Source organism: Sprattus sprattus (genome assembly GCF_963457725.1).
Source record: "Sprattus sprattus genome assembly, chromosome: 5".
Classification (NCBI taxonomy): domain Eukaryota; kingdom Metazoa; phylum Chordata; class Actinopteri; order Clupeiformes; family Clupeidae; genus Sprattus; species Sprattus sprattus.
This window is the reverse complement of record NC_137924.1, coordinates 45,460,144-45,472,699: the sequence shown is the minus strand read 5'-3', so window position 1 is coordinate 45,472,699 and position 12,556 is coordinate 45,460,144. Positions and strand designations below refer to the sequence as shown.

At 40.2% G+C, this 12,556-nt stretch overlaps 2 protein-coding genes across 3 annotated transcripts; both read left to right on the top strand.

Moving 5' to 3' along the window:
- The first annotated feature begins 2,149 nt into the window (after window positions 1-2,149).
- On the top strand, window positions 2,150-6,545 carry LOC308365322 (cytidine deaminase). Of its 2 annotated transcripts, XM_080838705.1 has the most exons (5): window positions 2,150-2,280; window positions 2,781-2,891; window positions 3,237-3,348; window positions 4,589-4,646; window positions 6,022-6,545. In XM_080838705.1, exons 1-5 carry the CDS (start codon window positions 2,274-2,276, stop codon window positions 6,148-6,150), a joined length of 417 nt encoding a protein of 138 aa, XP_080694831.1. In that variant the 5' UTR covers window positions 2,150-2,273; the 3' UTR covers window positions 6,151-6,545. The 2 variants fall into 2 exon arrangements, with proteins under 2 accessions (XP_080694831.1, XP_080694830.1); XM_080838704.1 differs by lacking the exon at window positions 2,150-2,280 and having other exon boundaries at window positions 2,295-2,891.
- Window positions 6,546-7,162: 617 nt separating this feature from the next.
- fis1 (fission, mitochondrial 1) lies at window positions 7,163-10,304 on the top strand. The gene is made up of 5 exons (XM_080838417.1): window positions 7,163-7,216; window positions 7,635-7,767; window positions 7,967-8,043; window positions 8,205-8,310; window positions 9,598-10,304. Exons 1-5 carry the CDS (start codon window positions 7,172-7,174, stop codon window positions 9,696-9,698), a joined length of 462 nt encoding a protein of 153 aa, XP_080694543.1. The 5' UTR covers window positions 7,163-7,171; the 3' UTR covers window positions 9,699-10,304.
- Window positions 10,305-12,556: the final 2,252 nt, after the last annotated feature.

Here is a 12,556-nt window from a genome sequence, read left to right as displayed (position 1 = left end):
ATCTGACAGCATCACACCAATTCATTCTTTGTTCACTGTGTTGTAGGTGCCATCCACTCAAAGGACTGCCCACTGCAACCCCACATCCCAATCTACCTCACAGCGTTTTGTGATGACTGCCCACTGCATCCCAACATCCCAATCTACCTCACTGTGTTTGATGCTGGCATCCTAGTTGCCCTAATCTTGTCTGGTCTGATGTTGTTGGCGCTCTGCCTGAATGCTTACAGTGCACCCCGACTGATGCTCCCAACCCTGCTACTCTCTGGCTGCAGTTCTGTGGTCAATATAAGCAGCTTGTGCCGTCTCATTACAGGTGAGAGAGACTGTTAGTTACACAAACACCTAAGTAGATAGTGAGTGAAAGAGAGAGAGAGAGAGAGAGAGAGAGATAGTGAGAGAGAAAGAGTGGGTGGGTGGGTGATAAAATGTGCAGAAGCAAAAGGGCTATTGCTGAATGAGGGCATTTGTGTGGGACAAAAATAACTGATGTGGGTTTATTGGCATATCCAGTATGCTCAGCTGCATATGGTAAGTTCCAGGAGCCTATATATGTGAAATAATTATGTGTTTCTCTTAATTTGCAATTATGTGGTCAATTTCAAATATCCACACTGTGCCATGGGTCTTCAAGGGTTTTTTATTATGAAAAACTGTACATGTTAACATGTTAAACCCTTATACCTCAATTTGTTTAGAGAGTGTGTGAGTCTTCTCCATTTCTCCTCCTATCCAGGACTATTGTCTGATGGGCTGGACTACTCTCTGGTTTTACTATGTTGTCCTACATTTTTCTGTTTTTGATGCTGGTCTGTGGTCGATATCTTGCACTCCACACCTGTTTGAGAGAAGCTTTCAGGATGGGCCATCCATTCCCCTGGAATTCTGCATCATATGAAGTAACGAGTAATTAAAGTTTTTACCCTCGCTGAGTTTACCAAGTGTCAAATGGACGTAAACCCTCATTAAAATATAAGCACAAAAAAAAGATAAATGCTATACATAACACAAGGGAAATGTCTAGCCATCTCGTTTTCCTTTTGTAAAGTGTGAATGGATAAATTAGTGGACTGAAAGTCAGTAAGAAATATTTCGAACTGTTTAAAGTAACACTATGCAACAATTTGACACTTTTTGAGGTATGCTTTTATAGGCAACTAGTTTTGGTACTATCCTCAAATTCATTTTGATAGCATATGGTCATGTGAAGTACAGATAAACACCTGTGTCTTTCCCACTAGCCATCCAGAATATGCACTATGTCTTCGAGCTGCTGAAGTCTTTTTACCACTGTTGCATTGAAAGTGTGATCACATACTGTATCACTGCATGGTATGTCAACTGCACAGACAAGGACAGGAAATCCCTCAGTCGGGTCATAAGATCTGCTGAGAGAGTAGTTGGACTTCCACTGCCTCCCCTGGACGACATCTTTAGGACGCGCTGCCTCCGCAGAGCATGTGGAATTTTGAAGGATGAGACTCACCCCGCAAACCATCTCTTCACCCTGCTACCCTCTGGCAGGCGCTACCGGGCCACTACAGCCCGCACCTCCAGACTGCAGAACAGTTTCATCCCCAGGGCCATCACAGAACTTAATATTCACACTACCCTCCTACCCTCCACCCAGCACAACTGCACTTTTTTTAGTGGTTGCACAAACTAATTTCGTTGTGTATCTAATGCACAATGACAAATAAAGTCTATTCTATTATATTCTATGTAGTTCTGTGTTTCTGGCTGGAACACCTTGTGGAAGAAAAGCTTTACAGCATGACATTGTCAGCTTTACTGCCGAAAGACATCAGTTAGTGTGTTGGCAAGCTTCTATCAGTGTCAACTGGGCTGTTGGTGGTGTTTGCAAGGTTTTTGCATGCCTTTCAGGTATTTATTAGCTTGGTAGTTTTAGATCAGAATTCCTTATTGCTGCTTTAACAGTGTCACTTGTCTCTGTTGTTTAGGTGCGTGTGTCAAATGATTTGCATTCCCTTGACTGCCACGCGCACACTAAAAAAGGCGCTCAGCGTGGACTAATGACGCAAACACGATCAATGACATTGACAGCCTGCAGCCGCTACTACTACTACTAGCGTTGGGTCGTCCTGAACTTTCACAAACGGCCAACAGTATCCATCGTGTGGGAGCAAGGGTTTCGAATTCACACTGACCTGTGGCTACTGGAGCACTGTTCAAAGCAGCAAAATCCTATCGGATATCCTTCAGTAGGCTACCTTTTACGGATTATCCTATAGCCCTTATACGTTTCATCTGGAATGGCTGGTGAGTGGCTACGATGCACTTACTTTTAATGTTGAGGATATACATGTATCTGTTTAAATTTTACATTTCTAAGCATGCAAAATGACGCTGGAGACGAAGTGACGCTTGTATCAGGGTTGAAGCCTTGTAGCCTATATTCACACTGAAAGATAGCGGACGTTTGCTGTGGTATGCACTGCTCTCGTAACGGCTCGTCATATTTCCCGAAATAAATCAGGTCACATTCAAAAACATTCCTATCCTGTAAGAGGTATTTTAAAGTACTTCGATTCCGATGAATAATACTAAACATGCAAATACTAAAGTATACTAACTTATCCTAGTTTATGTAGTTGCCGTGATGTTGTTTTGCTTTTTCCAGTTCAATGACCGTGCCTCAAAACCTAATACCTAAACAGGAAAGAGATAAGTATCTACCTGTAGCTTCTCTGGACTGTAACACTGTATCCATATGTTAATTTTCACATGGCTCGTGTTCTCTGCGGTGGCTGCCGGTCAAGTTGCCGAGCTAGTCTCGAAATGCTTGCAGGCACGCGACATGGCGTACTGTCCGTACAGCCGGTTCCCGGTGGGGGCCGCAATCCTGACGTCAGGGGGCACTATTATCACAGGTAAAGTTGTGCAGGTATCAGATGTGAGCAGAACAACCCTACCCCACTACCTCACTACTGTGTACCTTTTTTTTTTTTTTTTAAAGGTATTCAAACTGAGTGTATGCGTGTGTGCACGTGTTGGATCTCTTCATTTAATTCATTCTGACAGATTATGTACTATTTCCTGTGTTATTGGTATTAGATAATTTCCTGTGTTGGTAGTGATTGTGGGCCATGATATCTTATTGCCGTTATCTTAATGCCATGTTGTTGTACCTTCCCAAAGTACTTCTTGTGGACTGTGTACTGTCTCCTTCTGTTTAAAAAAAAAACTAAAACATTTAACACCTGTACGTATATTAGGCTGCAACGTGGAGAACGCTTCCTATGGCCTCACAGTGTGTGCAGAGAGAACAGCCATCCAGAGAGCTGTGGCAGAAGGTCACCGAAGTTTCACAGCCATCGCTGTCACATGGTAATACACCAGCCTAATGTCATAACACCAGTCAAACTAGAAAAACTGAATTGTTATTTGAAGGCACAGTCGTTTTCCATTAGTCTGGGAAGTCCCACCCCTCTTCTTCCGGCCAATTTGATTTTGCCTTCAGACATCGGTCTGGCGAAGCGGCTATACAAACTTAGTTCAGCATTGTAAGAATCCTTGGAGCCAATCACAAACTGGCTATTGGCTACCTGGCGCGCCATTGGCGGATTTAAAATATCCACGACTACGTAACAAAAGTGACGGCATAGAGAGAAGCACAGCAAAACTTCGATACTGCTCTCGTGGCTGTCTTGGATGATTTCAAAGGCAAGTTTTCTTTGAAAATAGAACAGAAACTTGCCCTGGAACAATTCATACAGAAAAAACATGTGTTTGCTTTATGACCGATTGTTGTATCGCTGTATAGTATCGTTGGTCTGATTGGTTAAAGGTGTGTCCAATTACGTGACTGAAGTGGACCTCCATTGAGTAGTTCGCCAGACTAACTGAGCAAATGAAATGCAGTGAAGGGGCGGGGAATTCCCAGACAAGTTTTCCATACCACTGAGGAGAAAATGAAAGAGATGGCAGCTGTAGCGATTTAGTAATTAGCCAACCAATTACTTTTAAATAACAAGTCACCTGAATAGAGCCCCACCACTATCAGCTGCCTTGGATAAAAGCCAGCATTTCTGCACACCGCCTGTGTGGGCACACATACATATCATACATGGCCTATCAAAGGGCAAACCCTGTACATGATTATTTCACAATGAAGGTACAGCCTTCTTGTTTTGAGGAAGCATTTGCACATCTGTTCTCAATTAATGTGTAACCCTCATTGGTTCTAAAGTACTCAGACTCTTTTTTTTCCAGTCCTCAAAAGCTGAACCTGGCACATTTCCATTACCTCAGTCTCATTGGAATGAATTAGTAAATGAATCAGTGCAAAACCACGTAGAAAGAACATGTAGAGCTTAAAAATAAATGAGCAGGTGAAAACAACACAGAGTGAAGCAAAAAGGAAGAACAATCTTTATTGCCCAATAAAGAGTTGGTTGTGCAAAGTTATGAGCCAAAAGAAAACCAATGCCTCACACATAAATATGGCATGTTAGGACACAAAGAAAGTGTAACATTTTATTATACACATTTTATTAGTGATACACAAAAATGCACAGTTTATTTTTTAGATTCTTGTGCTAATAATTGCTAACATTTGATTTTTCAGTGACATCAAAGACAGTTTTGTTGGGCCTTGTGGAGCATGCCGTCAAGTACTCATGGAGGTGAGGATCAACATGAAATTAAAACATAAAGTTGAACAGTGTGAATCTGAAAGATTTAGGAGCCTTGCCTGCTGTATTACCAGAGCTGACATTTTCTAGATAGTGTGACAATGTGTCACTTTAGCTAATGGCTTTTGACAATGATTTTGGACAGAAAAATGTATGGGTCTCCTAAAATTATTTTAATTAATATGCATTGTTAAATAATTGCTTTCAAATTACGATTGCTTACTGCTGTGTATGTGTACTGTATGACACATCTGATGCTGTCAGTTCCCTGCTGTATATATGCAATTTGATAGCTATTTTAAGCTCCAGCCTAAGCTTAAAAGGAAACTTCTATATTTTTCAACCTGGGCCCTACGTTTATATCTTTCTGGGTCCAAACTGTTACAAATAACAAGTTATGATCTAAATCAGTTTAGTATTAAGTTAGAACGCTAAAACCGGCAACTGCACAACGGCTAGACAATGTTATCCCATGGGGCAAGGATCACAATGTAATCATAAGTGTCTGACTACATGGAAAGAATCCCTACGGAGATAGACCTGTATGTGTTTACCTCAATAACAGTGAAGAAACAGTAACTGTAAAGAAACTGTTGAAAATTACTGTTTCTACAGTTTGTGTAGTTTAAGTAGTGTAGTTTGTGTATTTTTTCTGTCTTTTTTTTTTTTTACAGTTATTAAAGTAAACAGACACACGTGTATCTCTGTAGGGATTCTTTCCATGTAAACAGACACTTATAATAACCTTATGAGCCTGTCAGTGTCGGGAAAATGGTTTACTTCGATACAGACGCATACCTACATGGGATAACATTGTAAAAATATGGTACAGTTTGAAAAATCCTGAAGTTTGCATTTTTAATGACCCCTTCATTCTCACAAACCCCCAAAAGTCTGTTAGTTTCCTGGGGTCGTGTTTGTGAGGCCTATACTGAGGAGGACTGTTGATGATTGAGAATTAACTAACTTTGGGCAGACACTTTGCTTGTAGGTCTTACACACTCTGTATGACTTGAGAGAGGTATCAGACGTGTTACGTGTGAGACCTGAATAACATCTTTATAGAACTCAAAACCATCTTCAAATAAAAAACTATTCCTTTATTAGATTACTGTTTCCTAGAGAATCAACTCAGTCTTGCCATTCAGTCATACATTATCATCTTTCAGTCAGTCATTCCTTATCACATGTCAGTCATTCATACCTTATCACCTGTCAGTCAGTCATACCAAATCACCTGTCAGTCAATCATACATAATCACCTGTCAGTCAGTCATACCTTATCATCTGTCAGTCAGTCATACCTTATCACCTGTTCGACTATTCTGACACTTGGCTTACTTTTCCCCTTTTTGTGCTCTGGCAGTTTGGATCTGAATGGGACGTTTACCTGACCAAGCCGGATGGATCTTACAAAAAGACCAGCCTGAAAGAGCTACTACCCCTTGCTTTTTCACCAGCTCATTTAAGAGCAGACATGGTTGTCAAACTTTGAGAAGTACATAGTGTTCAATTATTTTGTTATGTACATAGTTCCAGGTCCTTCCTGTAGGACTCGTCAAAACTGTTCTCGAAACCATACAACCCCATTGGGCCACTGTAACATGTTGAAGTGCCATTATTTTTTTTTTGTAAAGAACAATCCTGTTCTGGTTCATAGTGTGACCCATGACTATCTGTTATTGATCTTCAGACTGTTAATGTTAAAGGATCTGATTATAATCAAGGGAGCTTTATTAGTTGGCTAGTGCTTTTACTTTTACCAGTCATTTCTTCTCGAAGGTACATCTGTAAATTGAAGTACATAAAACATGGTGGGAAAGCCCCATCGACAGCTTCCCTTCCTTGCACCAAACTTTTTTTTTTTTAAATAAAGAATTGGTTCTTACATTTTGTCTGACTTCCATTTCTGTCTTTCATATGTCCTTATAACATCAAGAATACATGCTTTCATTGCCTAGCGATGTGATGGTCAGCATAAGTAGCTTGTTATGTTATGGGCATTTTTTTCCCACCTTTTTATGAAAAGGATTTTGTTAAGGTGTCATAAGACAATCAATAATAATAAACAATAATACAATGCTCATCAATTGCTCAGTGTAGACAGCGCTGTCCAGGGAAACGAAAGAAGTGACAGCAGTGTGAGGATGTAAAGTAGTCTATAATGAAAAGAAGTTCCTGCCCCATGCAAACCTATCCCTCATTTACAGCATCCCCTCCCAGAAAATAGTACCAATGTCCCTGAGTATTTTGTAAGATCCAATGTAGTTTATTTGTATGTATTATTATTTTCTACAAATTTTAATTTGTACCTGATGGTATGTATGTAGGTATCGATTTGCCGCCATAAAATCATACATGAAATATCTACATGGACATTAATCGGATCATTAATTCATAAATAGATTACAGGAAGTTCTCTCTTTTTTTGGTGAATTACGGTAAGATTAGAGTCGTGTGTGTGTGATGAATACGGTCATATCCGGTGAGGTAGCGATACAGTCGTTTCCGGAAACATGGAGGAGGTTGTGACAGACACAGTTACGCCAGAGGATCTGAAGGTAACTTTACATTGTAACTATTAAACTGTTTATGTGAATTGTGATAACACTAGTAGATTGTTTAGCGTATGGCAGATTCTTAATGGATTTCTCATTGTTGGAGGGCTCCAAAACTAACTTGAAAAGATCATGTCATGTAAATAGCGAGATGATGTCAACAAATCTAACGAATGTTCGCGAAGGACCATCGAAACCCTCTTTTACTTAATATGTCGTGTGTGTATCAGTTATTGTGACTATTGTGATTACTTAACTGGCCTATTCAATTCCATGTGATGTTGACACTGTTGGGATATTTATCCTTGGTTGATAGTTCACGATTATCGTTGTGCAACTGCTGGTATTTGCTAGACAACTTTTTTGATGTACATCCGTTAGCGTTCTTCTCCTGACAATGTACAATTTTCACATCCATTAGAAATTTGAAAAGAAATATAATGGAGAATTGGCGAAAGGAACTGTTTCCAAGGAAACTAAGTTTGAGTACGCGTGGTGTTTGATCCGAAGTAAATTCTCTAACGATATCAACAAAGGAATTCAGATGCTCGAGGGTGAGTAGCCTACAGAAGTTGTGAATTCCAGTTAGCAGAGTAGTTACGTTTTTAAACTTACTGGTGATCTACCAAAAATATCTGTTAGAGTTTACCCTGGAATTTTTCCACTTAAGTTATTTAGCATGTAGGACTTGTTGTATAATGGTGATGCATTGTAGTAAACTGTGCCAAACGTGTTACTGTTGGTCTGTCATAGAGCTCGTTACCAAGAGTGCAAAGGATGACCAAAGGGACTTCTTGTTCTACCTCTCTGTTGCAAACTACAGACTCAAGGTGAGGGTGGATCTTGTTTACTAAAATTGACACCCTGCGTGTTTTGTTGTTGGTGTTGTTGTTGTTGAATATTCAGGAGCTGTAAGCATTTTCAGTTCTAATATTCAGACTCTGTTCTCTCTTTCTCTCTTTATTTTCATCCATCCGTTCATATGTGCAAGGAGTATGAGAGGGCCCTGAAGTACATCCGCACTCTGCTAAAAAATGAGCCAACAAACAACCAGGCCATGGAGCTGGAGAAACTCATTGATCGGGCCTTGAAGAAAGGTGAGGTTAGGTAGAGGAAGACGGTGCCCCGTAAATGCCGCTAGTTGCCAATATACAATACAGTGACCAATATTTGGGAACGCTAAGTCGAAATCAGAATATGTTCTATGTATCCTAGCCAATAGCCATCAAAACCAGCTATACCAATTAGCATCTTTGGCCCAAGTGGACATTTGGGTCATATCTTTGAGTTTAGACAGCATTAAAATGGATGCACTGCATCTCACTGCACTGCAGGGCAGAATAGCATCACAAGCTTCCATGTAAACAAGTCAACATCGGTGCACCAGAGTTCTTATCTCCCTAACGTCACTTAACTGATACCTTACTGACACCTACCTGTCTGTGGAGGAGGAGCTTGTCTGTTACACAGACCCACTGAAGCACTATGAAAGCATACATTCAATAAATCTTTATAAAGAATGCTGGGAAAGAACACTTTCTGGAATAATCCAGTCAGGCAACTCAGTGTTGAGTTACAGTGGGGACTTCTATTCAGGGAGCTCCAGGGTCAAGTCATACCAACTTCACAAGTTTTCAGATCACACTCCCAACGGTCAGAGGGTTCAACCCCGTCGTATACCTTGCTCATTTCATATAATTTGCAAGGCCCCTTTCCTGTCACCTTCAATCGTTGTGTTACATTACTCTCAGCTCACTTTTACACCACTCTCATAAATACAAATCACGCTTCGAGACTCCCTAATAGACAGTGTGCACATGTATTTGTTGACAAGCTGAAGGATATAGAAACAAGGTTGCAAACGTCCTTATTGCCGTGAAATTGACAAAGACTGATCAAATCTTTTGACGAGAGATTAATTTATTTGGATGCTAACTTGAGACAGGACAGGTCAATGACTTTTGGCATCTGCAAAAACTACAAATCTCCGTGAGACAGGGTTGACTCGAATAAGGTTACAGCCTATGTCGTATTCTTTCAGAAATAACATTGGAAGGGATGTTTAGGATGAGGTAGTGCCATACGGCACTATGTAGTTATCGGCGAGCGGTCTACCCTATAGACCCCACAGACGCCATTCTCCATATTACAAGTTGGTGTACCACCAAAATAATTTTGAAGCTGTTATTTTAAGGTAAATTGTTAATAATGTAGTGTTCCTCTATGTCAAATAATCTTCTACCTTAACGATGCCTTTCACATATAGGCCTACTAGTAGAACTTTCTGCTGTAACTCAGTTTGTCCGGATGCATATCACTGCAGGTTACGGCTGACAGCGACTGATCTTGTGCGTCTGTGTGTTTCCTCTTTCTTCCCCCTCAAGATGGTTTGGTCGGCATGGCAATTGTAGGCGGGATTGGCCTCGGTGTGGCAGGATTGGCGGGCCTAATTGGCCTGGCTGTATCGAAAGGGGCCAAATCATGAGTGGAGAGAAGGGACCAGTCGGACCCAATGACTGCCAACTCATGAAGGAGTCATGCCTCGGCTTTCTTAATAACCTTCCTCTTGCCCAACACCGATCACAGCATTCAACAGAGCTGACAAGTGTGACCTGACATCACAACAGGATAATGCCAAGATGCCCAGCCTCTAAAAAGGACGTGTGCATTGTGTGATTTTATTTACTGAATGCTCCCAAGTTTGATCTGATCCTTAATCTCAGGATTTTCTTCATTCTCATTATTGACACTAGCTATTTTCACTCATTTATACAGGTTGTTATAATTTTCACACATCCCTTTTTTTCTCTAAATAATTTTTTCCCTTTTCTTTGTTTCTTTTCTATTTATTCGTTCACATGCAAGATTAGGGAACCCGAATTTTATACAACTAACAGGTATAGATGTAAGATATAGCTCATGAGAGTACGTGGTGGCCAGTGAGAACTTAACCATACGGCTTATGAAAGTAAAGCACCTTATCATTCAGTTATGAGTTTGTTTTTGGTATGTTAATCCACTCGGATATCTTATTTGTGACTATCTTTGATTTGTGGTGAAGCCATAATTCATTAAAACAAACTACAGCTTGTTCATGGGTTTCTGTTTGTTTGCCCTCCTTGAAGGTTTCGAGTGCCTTGTTCTCTGTGTGTCGAATCGATCCAAGAGTCTCGAAATAGCTCTCTCATCTATTGACCAAAGTTCAGTTGGTTGTTCGTGGGCCCTTTCCATTGTCTTCCTTTATCTAATGATGACATGACTTGACCCACAGCAGAGTGTTCCTTCTTGGTTTCTACGTGATGTGCTTATCTAGTCCGACCTACATAGATTTCATTTGTTCTCTGTAGTGACCGCTTGTTTCTGTCTGATTTAATTCCAGACAGGATCTCTGATGGAAACATTTTTCCAGGTAGCATTGGTTTTTCCTTGGCTCATTCAGAGCATGTGATTTTTAACTTGCTCAACTTTACAACACATGAGAGTTGTTTGTTATATGCCTTTATTGCACATAATGAATGTCACTCATTAACTCCACAGCTCAGGTAAAACAAGCCCAACTTGGTTTGTGTTAACAGAGAAACAAACACACATTAGAAAGAGGTGATGAAGTATAAAAACATTTACTAATTTAATTATATATTCTCCCTTACATTTTCTCCAGTTAAAGAACTTTAACAAAATGAGTTAATTAGAAAACATGTAAATATTAGAAGTGTTCCTGTAGCAAAGGCATGGGTAAAAGCCCTGGAAGCAGACTTGCCTACAGAGCCTCCCATAAGTTTTCACCCCCCTTGGATGTTTTACCCTTTTATTGCTTTTATAAATCAATCATGGTCAATATAAGTTGGCTTTTTTGACATATCCTCTTTAAACTGACTGACCTAATTCAACAGAGGTCCAGCCAATTGGTGCTAGAAGTCTCACAATTAGTAAGCTTCAGCAGCTGAGATGGGAGAGACTGCAACTTTTGCAGGGGTTCTTCACCAATCAAAGCTTTATGGAGTTTGCCAAAAGGCATGTGGGACACCCCATGGTCAAGTGGAAGAAGGTTCTGTGGTCTGATGAGACTAAAGTGGAGCCTTTTTTCAACAGTGGCTCTCTTTCATAAAGCTTTGATTGGTGAAGAACCCGGGCAAAAGTTGTATGCAGAGTCTCTCCAGTCTCAGCTGCTCCTTCAGAGTAGTCATAGGTGTCTTGGTGTCCACTCACTAGTCTCCTTCTTGCACGTTCACTCGGTTTGTGAGGACGGCCTGCTCTAGCCAGATTCACACATGTGCCATATTCATTCCATTTCTGGATGATGGATTTAACAGAATTCCAGGGGATGTTTAGTGCCTTGGACATTTTTTTGTCTCCTTCCCCTGACTTATACTTTTTAATAACCTTTTCTCTGAGTTGCTTGGAGTGATCTTTGGTCTTCATGGTGTAACGGTAGCCAGGAATACTGATTACTGAATACTGACCAGTGAATGGACCTTCCAGACACAATCATTCGAGACACATTCGCTGCACACCATTTCACTAAGGGCACTCTGAGATTCCTTTGAATGAAAAGTGCTTTAAAAATAAAATGAATTATTATTATTATTATTATTATTATTATTAATTGTGAGACTTCTAGCACCAATTGGCTGGACCTCTGTAGAATTATGTCAGTCAATTTAAAGGGGGTGAATTCTTGGAATCACTTATTTTTTATTTTTTTTTAATTGACATAACTGTAGAACTCTGTTTTAACTTTGACATTAAAGAGGGCTTTTTTGTGATTTTTGTTTGGTCAAAAAAGTCAGCTTATATTGACCATGATTGATTATAAAAGCAATAAAAGGGTAAAACATCCAAGGGGGTAAATACTTATGGGATGCACTGTACATACCTTAATTACCCAAATGTCTCTAGCAATATGGATATGACAAAAGAAACCATCCATTTCACTTGCCACCTTTAGCACTATTTGTTACCTGATTCACAAACATGTTGTAAGGAGTTCTATGTTTATCGGAAAATGCCTGAAAAGCAGGTGAAAGTGCATTATTCTCTTCTCATAAACACAAGGCTTCCATAGTACAGTGCGCTGCATCTAGGTTAACGAGCCCTGAAACTGAGCTGCTATGTGACAGAAGGATGACATGGTGAATGAAAAAGGGCTTAGGTAAACAAGCGGCTCATAAAGCCAGACGTTTATGATGGGGCAGACTCCACGTGACAGTCAGTCCATCAGACAACAGGGAAGTCAGTTTTTATCCGTTGTGCAGGGAGACAGAAATTGTGCTTTATGCAGTGGAGGATTATATTGGCGTTAGTTAACTATTTTGTAATGATTCATTTAGAATATATTTATTC

Excerpts from the sequence above, each read along its gene's own strand:
- fis1 (XM_080838417.1), top strand. The coding sequence starts at position 7,172 with ATGGAGGAGGTTGTGACAGACACAGTTACGCCAGAGGATCTGAAG. Across the intron at positions 7,217-7,634 it reads TTACGCCAGAGGATCTGAAG|AAATTTGAAAAGAAATATAA; the intron begins GTAACTTTACAT and ends CACATCCATTAG. Across the intron at positions 8,311-9,597 it reads TGATCGGGCCTTGAAGAAAG|ATGGTTTGGTCGGCATGGCA; the intron begins GTGAGGTTAGGT and ends TTCCCCCTCAAG.
- LOC308365322 (XM_080838704.1), top strand. The coding sequence starts at position 2,732 with ATGTTAATTTTCACATGGCTCGTGTTCTCTGCGGTGGCTGCCGGTCAA. Across the intron at positions 2,892-3,236 it reads AGGGGGCACTATTATCACAG|GCTGCAACGTGGAGAACGCT; the intron begins GTAAAGTTGTGC and ends TACGTATATTAG. Across the intron at positions 4,647-6,021 it reads GCCGTCAAGTACTCATGGAG|TTTGGATCTGAATGGGACGT; the intron begins GTGAGGATCAAC and ends GTGCTCTGGCAG.